This window comes from Thermobia domestica, chromosome 13 (genome assembly GCF_964235325.1).
Source record: "Thermobia domestica chromosome 13, izTheDome1.hap1.1, whole genome shotgun sequence".
Lineage (NCBI taxonomy): Eukaryota > Metazoa > Arthropoda > Insecta > Zygentoma > Lepismatidae > Thermobia > Thermobia domestica.
Genome location: NC_137466.1, coordinates 122,178,481 through 122,200,392, shown reverse-complemented (window position 1 = coordinate 122,200,392; position 21,912 = coordinate 122,178,481). Strand labels below are relative to the sequence as shown.

The 21,912-nt window shown below is 35.5% G+C and overlaps 2 protein-coding genes across 22 annotated transcripts in view; one reads left to right on the top strand and one right to left on the bottom strand.

Moving 5' to 3' along the window:
- Positions 1-21,912, top strand: part of l(1)G0196 (inositol hexakisphosphate and diphosphoinositol-pentakisphosphate kinase) — a 331,048-nt gene that overhangs the window by 54,627 nt on the left and 254,509 nt on the right. For 19 of the 21 annotated variants that reach the window (XM_081736359.1, XM_081736372.1, XM_081736379.1 and 16 more), the window contains 2 exons: positions 9,398-9,574; positions 18,763-18,903. In XM_081736359.1, the coding sequence (XP_081592485.1) occupies positions 9,398-9,574; positions 18,763-18,903 (318 nt within the window). Of the gene's footprint in view, positions 1-63; positions 324-4,444; positions 4,472-9,397; positions 9,575-18,762; positions 18,904-21,912 lie in introns of those variants that run through there. The other 2 variants (XM_081736360.1, XM_081736371.1) reach the window with 2 other exon arrangements.
- Positions 11,045-16,159, bottom strand: LOC145668463 (uncharacterized). The gene is made up of 2 exons (XM_081736356.1): positions 14,350-16,159; positions 11,045-11,420 (listed from the first exon to the last, which is right to left on the bottom strand). Exons 1-2 carry the CDS (start codon positions 16,031-16,033, stop codon positions 11,266-11,268), a joined length of 1,839 nt encoding a protein of 612 aa, XP_081592482.1. The 5' UTR covers positions 16,034-16,159; the 3' UTR covers positions 11,045-11,265.

Below are 21,912 nucleotides of genomic sequence, written 5' to 3'. Positions count from 1 at the left end.
CTAGTTTTGTTCTCTCTTCCTCTTTTTTTAATTTTTATCTCCAGATATGTGACTGAGTGTTGTTTGTTGTGTGAAGAGTTGGTAACAAGAGCTTCATTTAGTTTCTGCACTGGTGGGATGAAGTTAAAAGTTGTATTTATCTTCATAGAGATTATATAATGCAACTTAGAAGAGGTGTGACTTCACATGTTTTTAGTTAGTTCTTCAGCTTAAGTAGTAAATATAAAACTAAAGAAAAAATGGAAAAGTTTCTTGGGCTGCCTACCTCTCGCTCTCAGGTTTTGAAATGTATTCTGTCCGGAAGAAAACATATGCTTCTCCAAGTGAGTTTACTAATGCTTTCTATCTTCTCAACATGAAATGTCAAATTGTAAAAATATAGTTTATAATAGAGATGTTTGTTGTATGTAGATTTGTAAAGATAAATTTATTGATATTTTTTGTATTGTGTGTTACTGTTACGTTTGACATTATATATTTATATCCGCTACGGTTCTTCAATGCATGTTGTGATCCTCCATTTCTGTAATATTATATCTTGAAGTGAGTATAACCGATTTGTGACACTAGATTGAAATCGAGTTCAAGTTAACATTTTATAAGCATTTCTTTTCTTCTCCTTGGTTAGGAATTCATGCGCTTCGTTTAGAATTTTAGGATAAGCTAGTATACATGTTTCACTGTTCTCTGATAGTGGTTTGTTCCATAATCTTATCAAAGAATTTTAGATGTTCGACTGTTCAGAGACGATAATTGTTGTATGTACATATGCCCATCTTTGGTTAAGATGCTTTACTTTTTTTGTTTTCCTTACATTGTCTGTTGCAATTTAGAAACTGGAAGACAACAGATAGATCAAAGTCAACGTCCGTGTTATGGATTGCATGAGCGTTCTTCTGACCTGGATTCATTTACATTTTTCTTTTCAACAGGTACCACATTTTGAATATTCGAAAGTTGATTTTCAAAAGTTCGATTTCGGGTAAACTCGTTCTAACTTTTCTTATTTCATTCAGGGTGAGATATTTGACGAAGGATGAAGGAAGTACATGTAGTAAAGGATTGGACCAGAATAAATAGTTTTGTAATGTCATAATTTGGATGAATGCAGTATTAGATTATCTTAAATCGATGTACACTTTATTTTCCTTCTCACTTATAATATTCTTTTATTGCAGATTTTGAATCAAAACACTTAACATTCAAAATACATGTAATTGTCGTTATGCAAGAACACATCTTTGAAGTGTTTTTTTTTTCTTCACTTCATTTCTTTCCTATTTATTCATTGTCAGTATTTGATATCGAAAAGTTCTTGATACATTGCTTTTAATGTTCAGTTTTATTTATCCTTAAATAATATTAAAAGTAATAGAAAATTACGTGCATATATAAAAGATGTTTTGTGACTTGTTTCATAGATTAACAGCTAACAGCACATAAATGCATACGCTATGGTTAGTAGCAAGGACCGTCGCTACTCATTGACCCCGAGAGGCGTCGCTGTATAAACATAAGGAGTTGTACAACACGAGGGTTTTTGAGCACGTTCAGTTTCATGTTTACGATTTCAGCATGGATCCTTGATACGATGCACACATGAAAATAAGACAATGTGGTGGGTATGGTATTCGAGGGATAGACAGACTTTAAAAAAGCCATAACATTACTGGCAGACGATGATTGGTTAGGGCGATCTTCTACGAATTTAGCACCGAAAAATGTGAAAACAATTTGGCTGGTGCATAAAAATCGTCGAGATCAATTGTAGACATGCTGCAATCGTGAGTATATCATTTCGATAATGCAGGCAAATTCTTACGCCCGATTTCAACATGCACTGCGTCGCTGCAAAGTTCGTATCAATGCTTCTAACCTTCGAATAGAATCAGAATCAATCAGTAGTCTGAATTTCGTCATTTACCATTGGTGACACCCTTCATATTGAGGATCATATGGTAACGAGTTTGGTCTACGGGTACGTTCTAAAAGATAAAATGACAGTCTCCTTAGAGAAAGAACTACAATTCCCGAGACGAAAGAAGGCGAGGTAGAGCCGCGGCGTGAGCAAGAATGTGCTTATCGTTTCATTTGACATTTGAGGAATTGTGTATTATGAATATTCGTGTTGTTATTAATCATGTAAGTTAAGAAGGTATGTTATGGCTTATGTCGGTGTTCTTTCAAATACGTAAATAAACATGAATTTGCCCCCAAAATCCTGACCGTTAATTGTAAAGTTCTTCCCTCCTGGTGGGTGCGTGGGTGTAGGCATTAGGCGAAAACGACCTGAAATAGGCGTAATACAGTTCTTCATTACGATGATGCATTTCCCTCAGACCACCGCTTCCTCTATACTCACGAAATTCGACCCCTTGTAACTTCTTTGCTAAGATAGAGCCGCAACTAAAGGGTCATCACTTGGACAACACGGCTTCCATCACTAGTTTCAGCAGTGGCAATGTCGCTGAGATCGATCATTTCATAACGAGGATTATTTTAAAGGAGGATACTGTGGTCCAAGGGTAGAGAACCTGTGTCTTTCAAAGTCATAAAGTGCGTTCTTCTGGACCTGTTGTGAAAAAATGCTAAATTAAATAAAGAAAATGAAATATACGAAAAATATAATTCTAAAGTGCATATATTAAACAGCATAGTGTTATATTTCTAAATACATTTTCATATTCATTATTAGTGTTAATAATAACTAAAATAACCACAAAAAGTTTGTGTTCAAAACTATCATATGCAGCCTTCTTGGGAAATGGGCATTGTCAATATGGTCTTTAAAAGAAAAAATAGTTCCCCACTCCTTTAATCTATAGGTTCAGTCTCAGAACTTTTCGATACAGCATCGTGTGTAGCTTTTTAGTGAAACTTTATTCATAATAAAAGCAGCTCGTTACTAAATGGCTGGCATCCTGTGCACAGTTGATGCGTGAGAGTAGTGATTCAATCTTTGATGGAAATCCGAGTTTCATACAACTCTGATATTGAAATTCGAGTTTCGTACGTTAATTAAAAATCCGAGTTTCATACAACTTCGATATTGAAAATTAACAGTAAATTCTATATAATATGTCTTTATAACTTCACTTTAATTGAGAGTTTGTCATATACACAGATGATAGAGGAAACAGTGAGTGATGTTTTCGTTGCCAGTAAACATTGCATTATTCCAACCTTATGTTAATGAATGTTTGAAATGTTTGATCGAAACGTAATTAAACTAATAAACTATAGAAGGAAATAAAATGTATAACAACTTCAAAATTAAGTACGCAACTCGTGGAACTGATGGTGATATTTACAGTCACGTGTTCTGTTCCATAAAAGTACTTTTTATGTCACCTAAATTTTACTGTACCGGGTCCTTCCGCAAGAGTGTGGATAATGGTAAGAAGATAAGGGGAATCGAAATTGCTAAGGCACTGTTTGTATGAAATAGTAATGTTATTATTTCTTCTCGTGTTCTTTACTTTCAATACAAGCAATTGATGGGATTAAGTGTCGCTATGTTGTTCTTTAAGTAATATTTTCAAATGAAAATTCTGTTGCACGTATTGAAATATTAAACCATATTTAAGTTGAAGTATATTTTAAAGTAATGTAGTTCTTACTTTCGAGCAACGATAGGAGAGAAGAATCGATAATGAGGAATGATAGGGAATTGTGAAAAAGAAGTCTGAATATGAGGTTTCAATGAACTTACACACTTAGTACTTCCTACATGTCGAGAAAGTGATTTCGAGATGTTTGGTTCACCCGTTCGTGGGTCCCTATGTATGTACAGTTCCCCAGAGCCCATACTGTCCAACGTACCGAACCAAATTTTAAACTTCAGGCCTTTACAACATTTTTTTTTTTTTCAAATATTTTGATTTTCTTCCTATACTCAAAATATATTGCTCATCAATCTCTTACAAACTGCCCATTTGATACCACCCATTCTTACGTTAAATAGCATTTCCATGAATTCAAATTCACCTCTGGCATATTTAATTAAAAATTTGTTACCTATTCTTTAACTCAAACTCAGTAATTTGTTATGCATAACCTGATTAGATTTTGTTAGAGTTCCACCTGTTGAAAATTATAATTCATAGATATTAAAATATAGATATTTGATTGTATTTACTGTAGTAATCAGAAAGATAGTATGATTCTTCATTTTCGCATTAGCCACCGTTAATTTTCACAGGGAAAAAAAAGAAAAAAATTAAGAATAAATCTTCAACTTTTTTGTGATGTGAATATCTAAAAATATATTGTGCATTTCTATTCTGTGCTCTATTGTAGTTTTGATTCTAAATATTTTTATTTTATTTTCTCTTGCCTTGCTTAGTGTTGCTCTGCTAATTTTTATACTTTCCAATCCTCTTGTTGTTATGTTCTATTTGTCTACAGGATGTGACAATAGTGCAAACTTTTAAAATTGAAACTGACGTGATAGAGGAAGATGAAACGTGTGGTATGTATGATGGGGTTGTGGCACACCAGATAGAGGTAGTATGCATCTTAGATTTAGCTACAAAATTTTAAATAGGAAGGTGGCATATAACGTGCCGTGTCTGAGACAATCTTTTACTGAGGAATAGAGTACGCAGTTTTTTCTTTACTTACCAGCATTTGTTGAAGAGTTGTCAACTGTTGACATTCACATGTGACATCCTACAAAAGGTACTTTATGTGTTGCCCAGCAAACACAACACACAAATTTTTGCCGATCCAAGGACACGTAATTATATACAGGGTCTACAGAGGTTACATGTATTAGGGTGGGCCGAATTTCAACTTTTTTCGAAAATCGATTCGGTGAAGCGGTTAAAGGGTGTCTTTTAGTGGGCAAAGTGTGCCAGAGTGTTTTCAGAGTTTTTAGCCAACGCCTTCATGTACCGCATCGAGGTTTTATGGAAGTGTATGCAACCCGCAATACACGGTACAATATTTCACGTTTTTGGCTGTGTGAAACGCATATATTCTCGTTTTTTAAGATTCAGCCTTAGGGGCAGCTTGAACTATACCTAATTCACCTTCCCAAAGCTCACTTAGTTCTTCGCTTAAATTGGGCAAATTTCAACGCTTAAGGCAAGAAGGTTGCGTTTTTTTTTTATTTGTATGTACAAAAAATTAGTTTATTTTTGTTTAGGTTAAGAGTCCAGTTTCTTTACTTATTTGTTTATGTATTTATTTATCTTTTCCTCTAACGCAATCCATTATCAACATTCACGATCATTTATTCTTTGTCCGAAATAACCCAGAACTAATCACAAGGAGGTAACTGCACTTCGAGTTCCGCCCTCCCGCTCTGTCTAATTTTCTGCCATGGCCTCACTTGCTTGCGTCCTCACATACTTGGGCTATACTTTTCTAGATGGCATAGTATTATTTCCATCCGAATGTTGGCATCCCCTTGCTAGAAACCGAGGCACAACGTATGAATCCATCACAACCTGCCGGCCCACACATGGATTGAGAAGCTTGCGTCACCAAACCCACCATTCGCTCTACTGCTTGGGTATGGCACGGTAACGTAGTTATTTCTTCCCCGAGCATTGCAGCTGACTAAATATTTTCTTCAATCTCGTCGTCGGAGAGCATCTTGATGAGCGGAGGTTCTGCTGGGGATAAGATCATCCACTCCACCATGTCGTAGTAATCGTTCGCGTCAAAATTTATTTTTAAAAACTGCGAATTATTGGAAAATACAAAGAATACTATCTGCTTAGGTTCCGTGAGTAGAAATTGGGCTAGCTGTCCCAAATTCCATAAATGCCGCGGTCCTTCACACCATGATGACTTTTGCTGGATGGCAAACCAGACCCGGGGATACACCAGGACGATGTATTGTACAATCAGCGGCAAAAAACCTGCAACATGAAGATGTAAGTTTATTGTGAAACTACGCCTAACAGCACAGGGAATGAACATAACGTCTAAGTGGAACGAATCACACCAGGATAAACCTCTGCCTCCTCCCGTGCACACTTATTTTGGAGCAAACAATTCCTCATTTCACAATAAACTTATACGCTCATGTTGCAGATTTTTTGCCGCGGATTGTACAAGACACATGAATGCCTTGCAAGGTCTCGCAGTGCTAATGTAGAAACGAAGAATGCGACATGCCTTATTGAACCAACGTGACTGGACCATTGGATTGGGTTTTTTGTCCGCCAAGTTTGAAGAACAGTATCCTGAGTGAATTACTTCAGATTGCTAGTGAATATTGTTGGTCCGCACTGAGATCAGCTTTTGCGAATTCATCCAACGAGTCAAAATTTATTGCTTGGTATTTTACCAAAGGCGCTTCCTCGCACTTGTCGAGCTTTCTTCGGATGGGTCCCGAAAGTGTTTTTGAACCCGATGCTCCCCCGTCGAGATGTCTTATTAAGTAACGAAGCGGTAGTTCATTCCCGTGAAGAAGACAAACGGACCATTGAAGTTCTCGATTTAGTTTTTTTTTTTTTTTTTTCAAACAATGTAGAGCCCCTTTAAATCTTCCCGTGTTGATTGGTGTACCGTCATAGCAAGCTGCTACCACCGTTGACAGATCAGTTCCGTTTTCATTCAGAAATACGTACACAGACGCGGCGATTTCCTCTCCACTACCAGACTTCAGCACGACGTTGCCCAAATATGTTGAACCTGGTTCTTCCATTATTGTTAAGTGTTCCTCTTCGATTTGCCGATGTTTTCCTTTTTTCGCTTGCGTTAGGGTCTGGTCTTTTCTTCCATCGAAGAAAACTCTTCTAATAGATTTTCCGGTTATATCGTTACTTTCTTGAAAAGCTGCGCTGAATTTACTCTTTTCCCTCTTAATCTTATTTTTATCAATAACAAGGTTTTTGCGATCCGTTTAAATGTCTCCTGCATCTTGAATTGCTGCACTAGCAATTAGTGAACTGCCCGGAGAAAAAATAACTGCGTTTATGCCATATCCAAGCAGCAGAGCGAATGGTGCATTTGGTGACGCAAGCTTCTCAATCTGTGTGTGGGCCGGCAAGTCGCGACGGATTCATACGCTGTGCCTTGATTTCTAGCAAGGAAATGCGAATATTCGGATTGAGAAAAAGACTATGCCATCTAGAAAAGTAAAGCAAGTAAGTGAGGACGCAAGCAAGTAACGCCATGGCAGAAAATTAGACAGGGCAGGAAGGTGGAACTAATTTCAAAGTGCAGTCACCTCTTCGTGGTGAGTTCTGGGTTATTTTAGACAAAAAATAAATGATCGAAAATGTTGATAATGAATTTCATTAGAGGAAAAGATAAAGAAATAAATACATAAATAAATAAGTAAATAACTACTCTTAGACTAAACAAAATAAATCAATTTTTTGTACATACAAATAAAAAACGCAATCTTCTTGCCTTAAGCGTTGAAATTTGGCCAATTTAAGCGAAGAACTGCACATAAGTGGGGTTTGGAAAGGTGAATTAGGTATAGTTCAAGCTGCACCTAAGGCTTTATCTTTAAAAAAAAAAAAAAAAAGTGTTTTACACAGCCAAAAACGTGAAATATTGTACCATGTAGTGCAGGTTGCATACATTTTCCATAAAATCTCGATGCGGCAAATGAAGGCGTTGACTAAAAATTCTGAAAAAACTCTGGCACACTTTGCCCTTTAACCGCTTCGCCGAACCGATTTTTGAAAAAAGTTGAAATTCGACCCACCCTAACATGCATTCTTGTGTGATCTGTTGTTGGAGATGTTTGGTATTGCTGACTTCTCTTAATAAACCATCGACTCGAATGACTTCAGAGGTAATAGTCAAAGGACGTAAGATCCGGCTTTTCACCGAGAATTGCTCGTACATTCACGTCTGATACATAGATCAACGTGTGGAGGCACGCCGTCCAGTTGGAAAAAGGTCTGGCAAATTGCCTTCGAGATTCAACAGTAACGAAAACCCTATTTTCGAACACGAAATCCTCATTGCACCGGACAAAGATCACTTCCTAAACTGTGCCCGCCAGGACCATTCTCAGTTAAAGACTGCTGCATTTATATTGTGAAGAATTACCAATTGCTCGTATACAGCACCCGAGTATGGATCTCTGATTTTGTTTTTTCAGCCGTCTTTCTATCTATCTGAATGCCAAGCGTTGAGCCCACTGCGACGACTCTGACACTGCACTTTCCACTTATCATAACAATTTCACTCCGTTCTGAAGGTTAGATCCATGTTACGTTACCTGGAACGGCAAAAGAACAACCCAATTAAATGATACTGTATGTGAACTTCAATAGTCAATATCCTTTTAATAAATGCCGGTAAATTAAAAATAACTTCATATTTGTACTCCTGAGTAAATGACCATCTCAAAGCGATATGTGCTTGCACTCCTTGAATTTAAAATTTTGTAGCTAAATCCAAGATGGCTGCCATGATATGTAATACCACTATCTGGAGTGCTCCCCACATGTATTACTGATATCCAATGTATCATCACCCTCCACCACACCGTGCTTAATTAAGAAAATGATGCGGAATTTTCGCCACACCTGTATTTCTGGATACAAGGTGTTACGTGAAAATACTAGTATGTTTTAGGTAGTTGTATGTACTATAATTTTGTTCGTTCAAGTTTTATTAAACGATGACATAGTCTTAAAGTTACACTCCAACTGCTATTTGTTGCTTGATGGGATTCTTTGTTCTATATTTATATGCTTGGGAATTGTTTAATAATAGATCAAAAAAGTGTGTTGTAGGCTAAAACTGCTCATCAGAATGATCCCTAATTCAATACATGAAGTTACAGTAGTATTCTGGAACATATGCAGTCACTCGATTTTTTAAAATGGTTTCCATCTTTACACTGAAAAATATGCTTAAGAAATACTATATTGGTTTTATTTCCTTTATCATCATCATCTGGGAACAGAAAAAGACCAGACAAGAAGAATGTTTGCAGTTAAAAGTGTCTGGCAACATAAGAAATAACAGAATGGAGGATAAATACTTGATCATTCCACTGCTTGATGTAATGTCATCCATTATTTGTTGTGAATTTTCCCTAGTTCCGTAGTTTTCGTTAGATGTATGTAACTAACAAATTGTATTTTTATTCTTCATTATGTAGTTCTTGTTTCCTGTGTGATTATATTTTCATAGTATCTTTGTAAATGTGTTACTAATGTTCAAGATATTAACCTTTAAATTACTTGAAAGTGATATTATAGTACTACTGATATTTGTTTTATTAACTTTTACAGCAATAAATAAATATATAAAGCTATTAGTTTCCTTTTCCATTAATTTATTACTCAATTATATGATCTATCTAAAATGTAATAGTTTCAGACTGAGAGTTAAAAGTATAAATGACAGGATATGTATGTACACATATCGCCTATCTAGTGTCAATATCATTGCTCTTTCTTTGTCGTAGGGTGATCCACTGAATGACTCCGATGATACGGAAGGAGAAGAAGGAAAGCAAGTCGTGGTGGGAATATGTGCCATGGCAAAAAAATCACAGTCGAAGCCTATGAAGGAGATTCTGACTCGACTACAGGAATTTGAATATATTAAAATAGTAGTATTCCCAGAAGAAGTAATTTTACAGGTACATTATAAATATAATATATATATATACACGTAAAATCACCTGTTGTATGTTGTATTTTAACACAGTAGCATATCCAGTTTTGTTTCTGAAATGTTTAACGCCTAACATGTTTATCATCTTTGTTTTTATTTCTGGACAATTAAAATGACATTAAAGTTGATAATTAATTTGCCAGTTTTTTTTTTATTTTTTTGGTATATTTTACTAGTTATTTAAAGGATATATATTCTTGTTTTCAGTTCATTGATTGAAATTTAAGTGTAAGAAAAGTTATTTAATTTTTTTCGATTAATTCTTAAAAGAAGTGTAATTATTTAGATTAATTAAGAAGATTATTATTGCAAACGCATATGTGTACTATTCCAGTATTTTTAAAAAATACCTAAATCGTGTCGAAATAAACTTGTCTTTTAAAGCAAATTTCAACTTAAATTTGTTTTACAGCTAAAAGTACGTGTCATTATTTAACATTTAAATCTAAATCTGTTACAGAGTTTTACATTGGGACGTTGGGTAATAATTTACACAATGCATGCATGATTTACACATAGTACTGGTTCCTTGAAAGGTGTAACAAAATTAATTTTTGCGGGGGGTACACCCCAATCTTTTATTTTTACTTCCTCGTGAGGCCTCAAAGAGACTAGAGGAAATCCCAATAGGTTCAAAGCGGTTATTCAGCTGCAATATGTGTTGGATATAGGTTAGATTAAGTTTCAATATCAAAAAGAACGTTTCTGCTGTAACATTTATTTGAACAAACTATATATGAATTCAACAACAACAGAATTACTAAACGTAGATAACAGTAACCATGAAAAATTCTCATAACAAATTCGTAGTCAGAAACGTTGATCTTTCGATGCAGAACTATCAATACATTTTAATGAACATCGGAGTTTAACAGTTATGTTTCAATTTTAACTTTATAAGAATTAAATGTCCAAAAGAAGTATTTAATATCACTTTCCCATTTTTACTTAATACGCAATACATTAGCCCATATTGCCATAAATAATAAGGCATCCCCAATCAAACCAAACAGTCAAGTTATGTAAAAAAGAATGAAAAAAAGAAAGAAAAAAAACACAAGAAAATTAACACAAAAAGAATGATTAAAGATTACTCATTATCCTATGCTAATATGGACTATTACAATTATAACTTACGATACCAGGAAACTCCTGTTCTAAAAATCCACACCGAAAGATATGTAATGGAACGATATTCAATCACATTTTTAAGTTCAATACTACTGTTCCATTCACTCCGTCTTCCTGTCAGCAAATGTACCTGACACAAGGTTGAGTACTCTCACATCGGTTCAGCTAGTTCCAACTTTTGCCACTAGATGTCACTGTCTTTGATGCGTATAGAAAGCATCTATCACTGCCTACCTCTAGCGACTAAACTGATAACTACTTATTCCACTTTCTTACTTCAATCTAAATGCTCACAAACTTAGTCTTTTTTTTTTTTCAATTCCGTTACAAAATTCCCCCACAAGGGTGTATAAATAATTTAACAGACAATAAGGTAATTGGAAAAAAAAATGATCTGTCTCTGTTGAAATCAGGCATGCCAAAATCGGAAGGATCAACTCACCATGTCCACTCACTTTCCAAAACAAAGATCTTACTTGAATATGGGCCCACTTAATTCCGGAATATTCAGAGTTCCATGGAGTTCTAATCCTTTCCATAACTAGGATGAAAATGTGACAGCCATCTCGAGGATCCAGAGTATTTACCAAATGCAACTGATGACGAAGAAAAGAAAGTCTCTCCCATTTCTGACGATGTATTCCCAGGGACATGAACAGGCATGGACAAGAACACACATCCTGCAGGATTGAACAAACAAACACAGTATACAAACATAATAAAAATGTTTCTAACATTAAACATGTCTATCTACGTATTTACAATATTTAAGGTTATTACACGTGTTTCCGGCAAGCTTTACTTTCATGAATAAAATTCAATTACTTATGAATAGAAATTTTAAATGCAATTTTACAATTTACATTTAAATTCTTTTAATTTTACAGATTATGAAGCTCTAGGAGGATAGTACTTTTTTATATGCATTACATTCCTTTTTATAACAATGTCAGGATTCTCCATAGATTTTAACAAAACAGTATTTTTGGTCGGATAGCAAAGTATCTGGAATGGGCCATCATAATTCTGACTTAGTTTCGGCATAATTTTCTGCTCGATCGAAGCTTTTAACATACGCTTCACTAAGACAGAATCACCCACAGCGAATGTCACCGGAAGATGGCGTTTCTTATAAGCGGATTCTTTCCGACGCCAAGCCTTTCCAATATTTTGAGCTATCCTCTGACTCATCTCTTCCTTATCTTGTGTATTATCAAATACACCAAGATCTATAATCCATCTAACGTCAAGAGGATTCCACATTATTCTCCCAAGATATAACTCTCCAGGAGTTTTACGAGTTTCCGAATTCTCTGACGAGTTCAAAGTATATTGTACTTTGTAAATGTGATCAGCCCATTTAGTTTGGTTTTGATTTATGTACGCTTTCAATATCAACTTTATATTTTTATTTTGCCTTTCCGTGAAGTTACAAGAAGGCGAATAGGGAGCCGTACAAATGTCTTGTATGCCCAAACTAAACAAATATTGACGGAACTGATCAGATCTAAAGTAACTCGCATTATCATGCAATAATCGAGCTGGATATCCGTACATATAAAATATCTTATCCAACTTGACACATATAATCTTAGAAGTTATCTTTCTAAGTGGTTCAATAATAACGAACCTTGAAAAGGCATCCGTGACAACTAGCAGATATTTATATCCATGACTAGGTAACCAAGGACCCATTACGTCAATATGCAAGCAAGCATTGGGTTTAGTTTCTTTTTTTGAAAAATACGTACCATAAAGAGGTATATTTCGATCTTTTATCAGCTGGCAGATATCACAGCGTTGAATAAATTGAGCAATATCTTGATACAAATTGTCCCAAGTAAAGCGGCTTGCAATTTTAGCGATGGTCTTGGCCCGACCACCCCCGACGATTTGTTCATGGAAGAATTTAATGATACTCTCTTTCATACTGTCAGGAATTACAGCCCGAAGTCCCCCATATACCTTGCCATTCGTCCTTTTTAACAAAATATTATTTTGGATAAGATATGGTTCTACTGTATGTTTATTTTCTATAGATTGGATTATACCTTTCAGCTTTGGATCCATCCTTTGCAGTTCTCCTAAAGGTTTATTAAAAAGAGGCAATTTCCAAAAATTTATAAAAGATAAATGAACATTTTGATCGTTAACAGTATTAATCTCAACAATATCATCGCCCGGAGGCTCGAAATCAACAAAACTATACATACGACTGATATAATCAGCCAAAAAGTTCTTTTTACTCCTAAGATGTATTATATTGAAATTATATTTACTTATCTTTTCTATCATAGACCCGTATTTTCTTTGTCTTTTATGATTTTTCAAAATCCATGTCAAGCTGGCATTGTCACAAAATACTGTAAATTTATTATGATGCAGATACATATCAAACTTGTCTAAACAGTAAATTAAAGATTTCATCTCAAGTTCGAAGATATTCTTCGACCAATCAGTTGTAGGAATTAACTTACTAGCAAACATCACCGGTCTTAATAACCCTTGATCATCATACTGACTAAGGACTCCGCTATAACATCGACAAGACGAATCAACATGTACTACAAATGGACTTGAAAAATCCGGGACCTTCAAAATGACATGATTTATTATAGCTTCTTTGATCTGATCTAAAATTTCATCTTCCTCTTTACCCCACTTAAATGTATTTTTTTGGACTCTTAAGTTCGTATAAAGGCCCTAACAATTCTCCATAATCTTTCAAGAATCTCAAATAATATGAAAGAAAACCCAACAGTTTCGCTAATGCTCTACGATTTTTAGGCCTGGGAAGTTGTTTAATAACCTTCACTCTTTCTTTGTCGATATACATATTTCCTTCAGAAAATTCATAACCAAGAAATTTTATTTTACGTTTACACAAACGAGTTTTATGAGGGGAAATGGTTACACCATTCTCTCGAAGTCTTTGCAAAACTTTTTCCAGAATCTCGTTATGTTTTTCAATACCATCAGCATGAACTATTATGTCATCGACAAATATGTCTAAATATTCTCCTTCAAGGTCCCTAAACATTCTATGCATTAAGCTAGACAATACAAAGCCTGATGTAACTAATCCCATTGGTATCTTGCGAAACTGAAGTAATCTAGTTGGGGTGGCAAAAGCTGTTATTGGTCGAGAGCTAGGATGAAGTTCTATTTGATAATAGCTAAATTTTACGTCAAAACAGCTAAAATAACGATGTCTCCCAATGTTAGCTATGATAGATTCTGCGTGGGGACTCGGAAATCCTGTCATTAACACACGCTTGTTGATTTCTGAGAAGTTGACTACTAACCTCGGCGATTTATCTTTATTTGAAATCATGAAGCAGGGTGAAATAAACGGTGAGCTTTTAATCTCTTCAACAACCCCTTTTTCTATTAAAGAATCGATAAATTTATCCATATCTTTCAATTTATGTTTGGGAACAGGATAGGGCTGTGTAATACACGGTGTAGTATCAGTTAATATTATCTTATGTTGATAATCCTTTATCATACCTAAATCATCGGTGATGACATCTTTAAATTCATTAAACAATTTTTCAACATAAGGTATTAAATTTGGAGAAATAATATCAACAGAGAAATCAACATTACCTTTTCCATTTTCTTCCAACTCATTGGGAGAATTCTGGAATTCTGATCTGGTGGGATTGTCAACACTGACCCCAGCTGGAACTTCTTCCACAAACTGGACCTCTCTGGAAAAATCTCTCGAATCCATCTGCCTAGATGAAGAACGCCGTGGTATATGAACGTTTGTCTCAACATTGGTTCGGCTGGAACTCCCCCTTCTCCACCTAGATCTGGCCCGCTGACGCTGACCGGAAACCATCTCTCTGCTCTCACCCGATGTTGTTTGGCCTAGGGAAGATCGATTAGGACCACCACCATTGCTCTCCACACCTGAAGTTGAACGATCTATCTGCAAAATTGACTGTGAATAGTTACTAGTTAAAGGGGGTTTAAATGATTGATCAGGTAAATCAGTGTCACTACGCACCACTGGAAATCGACGATCACTCATTGGAACTGATTCCTCAGGATGTTCTGACCTCTGTGTGATAGGCGACTGAGTATTAACACCACTACTGAACTCCGCCACTGCTAAATGATATCCATCATATAACGCTGATCGTTCATCCAATGCCGTAAATTGAAATCCGCTCCCATCAGATGTTGACGGTTGACACAACAAACCACGACTGCTCACCTCCACTGAAGACTCATGATCACTGCGTACCGCAGACGGACGCTGACCTCGATGAATAGTTGACTGTCGTCGAAAATTCCTAGATGGTACTACTTTTGCCTGGTGAGAGACATCTAGATTACGCTCCGCCTCTGAAACTCCAAGACCTCTTGACATCATGGATGGATGGTGACTACTCTGATGAACAGACGGGCATCTATTTCCCACATCACACGATGTTGTTGATGGACGGGATGAATTGATAACAAAAGTCCCTTGACGAAAACGCCCCGCTGATTCACGACGATTACCAATATTTCCAGCTGACCTATGAAAACCTCTTCTTCTACACGCTGCCGCTAAGGAGCTACGCTGCATAGATATAGAACGCGATCCAGATCTAATACCATTACTCTCATTTCCACTAAACTCCAATCGTTGATCGTTTTCAACTTGACAACCTTGTCCAGTAGAAGATGAACAACCTACCTGGTCCGGGCATTGCATATCTGCACCAGGAAAGCAATGTATAGAGTTCTGAAGTGAAGCGGTCGTATTACATACTCTAGGACGACATCCGGTATTACTATTCTCTCTATTAACCCCACTATTACTTACACTAGAATGTTTTAATTTTGTATAATAATCAACAAATACATCCGAATGATGAGAATCATGTCGATTAAATTCAGTCAATTTAACTTCTTTGTTGAGTTTTTCAAAAAATAAAGTTTTATTTCGAATGTCAATATGAGCGAAATTTTCGTTTAAAAACGAAATTCCCAATAATAATTTCAAATTAGGGTGATCAATAATTCCAAACCAAGCACTAAAACAAGAATTGTTCACGAAAAATCTTAATTCAACCATTTCTTCGATGTTTACAGACTCATTATCCAAAACAGTCACTGAATACTTTACAGGTTTAACTTTAGGTCGACATTTCATACTTATTTCCTTAAAAACTGTTCGTTCGCATAAATTCAAGGTTGAGCCTGTATCAATAACAGCCGGATAAGGCGTTCGACAGATGGAAACCATCATTTGTAAAAGATGATATTGTTTCTCATTTTCATTATTCAAATACATAGAGTCTCCCCGAATGTTACTACCTTTATACGGACATCGATTCCAAGCATGATTACTACTACCACATACATTGCAGACCAATCCTGCCCCAAAATTTCTAACACGATTTTGTTTCGTAAGGTTACGTACTACTGTATTTGAAATATATTGATTTTTTACTGTTTTCTGATAATCCAAGGCATATCGCCTATTCATCTCATAACTTTCCGCAAATTCTAAAAATTCATGAACAGTATTTGGCAAACCAGTTAACAATAATAAATCCCGAATCTCAGGTTTGATTAAGTTTGAGACCGTATGACAGAATTCTACATCTGACATGCCACTAGATGTCACTATGTCTTTGATGCGTATAGAAAGCATCTATCACTGCCTACCTCTAGCGACTAAACTGATAACTACTTATTCCACTTTCTTACTTCAATCTAAATGCTCACAAACTTAGTCTTTTTTTTTTCAATTCCGTTACAAAGGCGAATAGAGCATATGAACAGGATATGGCAATAGCCTCGTGAAAAATATATGAGAACTACTTTGTACATACTACTTCTTGAGAAATAATAGCAATACAAAGATATAATGAACACACAAACTGAGAGGTATCTTTACCAAGCAGTACAGTTGTAAGAAATTACATTTCCATACGATTATTTGGAAAAAATTAAAGATAATTATACCCTGTCATACGTTCGTTATAATTAACAAGATCAAGTAGTACACCATTGATCATTCTACACCACACATTTACTGAGAATCTTACTTGGAAATGTATTTCCAATCGGGTTGTCCTTTGTCCTGTAACCATTCTGAGTTCGAGGTCTCTATTTGGGTGAACATTTATTTGTAACCACTCCGTGTAATCTGGTCGCTGTTCGTGGTGCTACCAATAAGTATCTTCCTGATACTTGAACTTACCTGGACAGGACGATGAAGGACCTTTCCAAGAAGAGATTACAAACTGTTTCCAAATCGCTCGTCGGTCTCAATAATGAGATGAGCATTAGGCGCCGAAAGGTTCGGGTGTCTCGTCTCGAAAACCTCACGGACGATCAGACGGTCATCCAGACCATAACGCACACAAACATCACTCATACAAACAACGAAAACACACTGGATTAAATGACACTATACTTATTTATTAGAACACTATTATATATATATATATAAATAGCGAAGAGGAATGAACATAACACTGAACACTGAATATGGATAATAATTTTCGTCACTGAAATCACACTTTGCCCTTTTAAGGCAATATAGCCCTTTATGTATATATGAGATTATAAATGAGATTTCACGACAAATGCTTCTCTCACACCATTGACACACTTGGGGGATTAGCACTGGGGAAAAGTTGTCTGGATCGTCCCACGATGAATCCAGTTGCTGCGCCGAGCAATCCTGAAGCGTAAAGATGATTCTTCAGCAAAATAAAAAAAAAAAGAAGTAGAATGCTAATGTTGGAGGGCGCGTGTATAACTTTTTAAACGCACAAGGTCTGCGGACCTGGGACTTCACTAGTTGGGGGCTAGCCGTAAGAAAACGTCCTTCACCGGCTAATAGCTTGTGCCCCTTAACACACAATCGTACTTGGTTCCGAACGCAACGTGCGTGGTGGTTGCGTACAATATCGGAGTCAAACTCCCTGAGCACCAAAGCTCAAGGTACGGGCTGCAGTGCTCGATTAAAGGGGGTTGGCAGTTCATTTCAAAAATTACTCAGTTAACTCACCTGTATGCACATACAAACAGAATATCGAAAAAAATTATGTTAATTTTAGTCAACTGCCTATAATGCACTAGACACGGCGATAACTCTGGCGTGAGAAAGTACAGATAACGAGCTACGAAACAACGCAGTTGGTGCCTCTTTGGTCAATGGAACATCTGGTCAGCCCGTATTTCTCTAATCTATTGCAATGTTTCATAAGCGATTAAAGAAAACACTTAATTCAGTTCCCAATAACTATAGAATATATACTGTGCATATAATAAGTCAGGGAGAAACACTGGAATGGTTCGTCACTAACTGAAATGTTCTCACTAAAAGCAATGTTTTAAATATATATATGAGAAAACGATGAAAGACTTCTTTGTCCAATTGTGTGGGAAAGAAGCAATTCCCACCGAAGAAAGAACTTATGTGCATTGCAGAATAAAGTATAAATCGAAAATAATAATCACTGTCTTTACGAAATATACAGAGCGTCCACAAAAAATACTTCTATAACCTGGTAGCGGTTATAGTCCATCGATGAAAATTGCGATTGTTGTTGATACAATGTAGCTGTTTCTTTTGTAAGATTGAGTAAGAAAGTAATGACTTAATGCATTCGTGGAATATTAAAATAATAATAATGTAGCGGATGTAGACCTCGGCATAACTTAACATTGAAATCTTTGTTTGCAGGTTTGTGATTTAAAATCGTCTGAATTCCGTTATGTAAATAGTTGTCATGTTATCTGGCGATAACCTGTGAAATATAAAGCTGTATTCTTGTCGTAAAATATCCCAAGAAATAGTATTTTTGAGATAGTCTTTTACATTATTTTCAGTAGTTTCTTTTTGTTAGTTTTATTGGAAGGATTACTATTCAGTGAATCTAATTTTACTATAATATAATATAGGTATTTCGTGGAATTATTTAAGATTATATATAAAATTAATAATAATTATAGAAAGTGTTTATATTTCATTTGTTACATTTATGATTTTATTTTCCTCTGTAGGAACCAGTCGAAGAATGGCCAGTATGTGATTGTCTTATATCGTTTCACTCAAAAGGCTTCCCGTTGGATAAAGCTATACAGTACTCCAATCTTCGAAATCCGTTTATCATCAATAATCTTCACATGCAGTATGATATACAGGTATGGATGTATTTAATCTGGATTCTTAAGGCATCGTATAGTAACAAAAAAAAAAAAAAAAAAAGTAACTGAGAACTTCACATGTGTAAGAAAATTTTTTTTCATATATTAACCTGTTGCCGAATTGGATTGAATGTGTTGGAAAGAAAAGTATGTATTGAGTATTTTTAGACCAGCATCAATGAAACTTATGAGTCAGTCCATATGAAGTGATCCAATGAGGGTTACTTGACCAGTTTGTAATCCAGTGATTTTTTGTTTATGGATTCTACATGATTACAGAGTGCAAACGTAATAATACAATTTTTTTTTTTGTTGTTTTCCCAACTTCGACGGTAACTATTTTTGTTTGACAATACGTACTTATTCTTGCAATTTTGGGAGTTTGTGTTAATTTATACTGGTGATCCCTAAGTAGATGAACAAAAACATTTTATTTAGGAAAGAACAGCCTTCCTTGTGTCCAGTACATACTTAATAAAATTTGTATTTAAAATAGTTCAAAGGGCCTTCCTTTCCTAGTAAGATAGTGAAATCGGCCCTTGTTACCCTTGACTTAAAACTACCTCAAAAAAATTTTTGACTCCCTCCCCTTATCGAATTATCGTGTCATACATACTCATAATTGAATATTTTTTAATTTTGGTGGGGGTGGTCGAAAAATTTTGAAAGTTTCACAGATTGTAGATACTATCTAGATGTAAATGTGCAATTTTTTTCAAAACCATCGATGCGTATTTTCTTTATTTTCTGCGTGTTGAAAATTTCAAAAAATTGGAGAAGAAATTTTTTTGGGGGACACGTCGCTGATTTTTGGGTTTAAAAAATTTGTTATACCCTTAGGTACAACATATATTTTTTTCGGGGCCTGAAAGTGATGGCAACATTGTCAAAAATAATAAAACTGAAAACAAAGTCTTTCGCACAGTTTTCCCACCATTTTAGGGCCCTCAAGGTGAGAGTCCCTTCAAACAGTCCTTTGTTCAGAGTTCACAATTTTTCTTTCTCTTGCGTCTCTTCCGATTCTGTTGTTGTTCGGCTGCTTTGATTGTGTCCATTTCGGAATAAAACCACCAAACAGTGCTACCATCTCCGTAACAGTGCTTCCACTGCAGCCGACTCTTGCACAACGAAGTTACACACACCTCGCGTCAGTTCCTCGTACCTATCAATGCTTGCTTCACTGGCCGCACACAGTGGCACTCTACCGCGAGCTGTGTAACTTTGTTGTGCAAGAGTCGGTTGAAGTGGAAGCGCTGTTATGGAGATATATTTGGTGTTCCTATTTCGAAATGGACACAATCGAAGCAGCCGAAGAACGATAAAAGCGGAAGGGACGCAAGAGAAATAAAAATTGTAAACTTTGGCAAAGAATTGTTTAAAGATGCACTCACCTTGAGGGTCTTAAAATGGTGGGAAAACTGTGCGAAAAACACGTTTGTTTTCAGTTTTATTTCTTTTTGACAATGTTGCCATCACTTTCAGTCTCCGAAAAAAATTTATAACAAATTTTTTATCCAAAAAATCAGTGACGTGCCCCCCAAATTTTTTTCTACAATTTTTTTTTTTAATTTTCAACACACACACACACACACAAAAAAAAAACGCATCGATGGTTTTGAAAAAAATGCACATTTACATCTATATAGTATCTACAATCTGTGAAACTTCAAAATTTTCCGACCACCCCCACCAAAATTTTAAAAAAAAATATTTAATTTTGAGCATGTATGATACGATAATTCGGTAAGGGGAGGAAGGAGGGGGTCAAAAGTTTTTTGAGGTAGTTTTAGGTCAAGGGTAACCTTTTGGGTTAATAGCGGCCCAATTTGGATCAAGGGCCGATTTCAGTATCTTACTAGGAAAGATCCTTTACCTAGACAATTGACATCGAAAGAGACAAATTTGCAATGATTGAAGGCATATCATCGTAAGAAGGTATATAATCTCAGGCGTAATTGTTTGGGGCTGAGTAGCTATCTAAATATACTATAATAATAATAATAATAATAATAATAATAATAATAATAATAATAATAATAATAATAATAATAATAAACACTGAGAATTGCTTCCTTTACAAGTTACAATGTTTCGAAAATGGGGAAAAAGTTTTATTAGCTGAGAACAGCAAGATGGAAGAATGACAAGAACGTGTCAGGATTGTGGCCATAATTTAATTGTCAATTGTTGTTGTTAAGTTTAAAATGAGTTTGTTGTTGAAAACTAATTTGTCAATATCTAATATTTTAACTATGGTAGCATTTTAATGTTGTGACAAATGTTAATAAAATAACGGCTTGTTTATTTCTAAATTACTAAGTGAATGCTGAGTAAGTTTTAGCCGTATAAATGATTCCTTTCATATTTCAACAATGGCGCAGTGGGTAAGATTGTCAGTTGTTAGTGTTTGCGTATTAATAATATTACACAATGTTGGCTAGATCTATCTACAAAGATACAACTACAGAAAAGATACCAAACTCATAGTGAGAGTGCAGTACCTGTATTTAAACACGATAACAACACTTGGTAATTGGCAGAGCTGAATGACGTTAGTGACAAACATAAAGATGTGCATGTAACATTTTATCCCGCAGGACCAAGGACTGCTTTTACGACAAATGAGAAAGATCAAACGGACTATGAACATGCTCTAAGAAAACTAAGTGCCTTATAGCTTACGACATCTACAGATAGGACGGAAGTATACGCTGACTCTCAAATTAAGCGAAGAAATATGAAAACTTAATAAATACACATCACAGTAGAACCACAAACAGAATCCGAGGGTGAAAAATAAGTTGTAAACAATATAGCAATTTTATTAGAACCAAAATGTGTTTTTATGAATTGTGTCCACACAAACTAGGGTATAAAGTGGCAACTAAATAGGCCTGACTTGTTTATACAGTGGAAGTTCCTTAATTGGAACAATATTCTATTTGTTGATAATTTCAAATTAATCACTTAACATTTACATCATGTCAGCTAGTTCATGTAACACAG

Excerpts from the sequence above, each read along its gene's own strand:
- LOC145668463 (XM_081736356.1), bottom strand. The coding sequence starts at position 16,033 with ATGTATTTGAATAATGAAAATGAGAAACAATATCATCTTTTACAAATG. Across the intron at positions 11,421-14,349 it reads GTTGGAAGAAAATGGAAAAG|GATGTGTGTTCTTGTCCATG; the intron begins GTAATGTTGATT and ends TCAATCCTGCAG.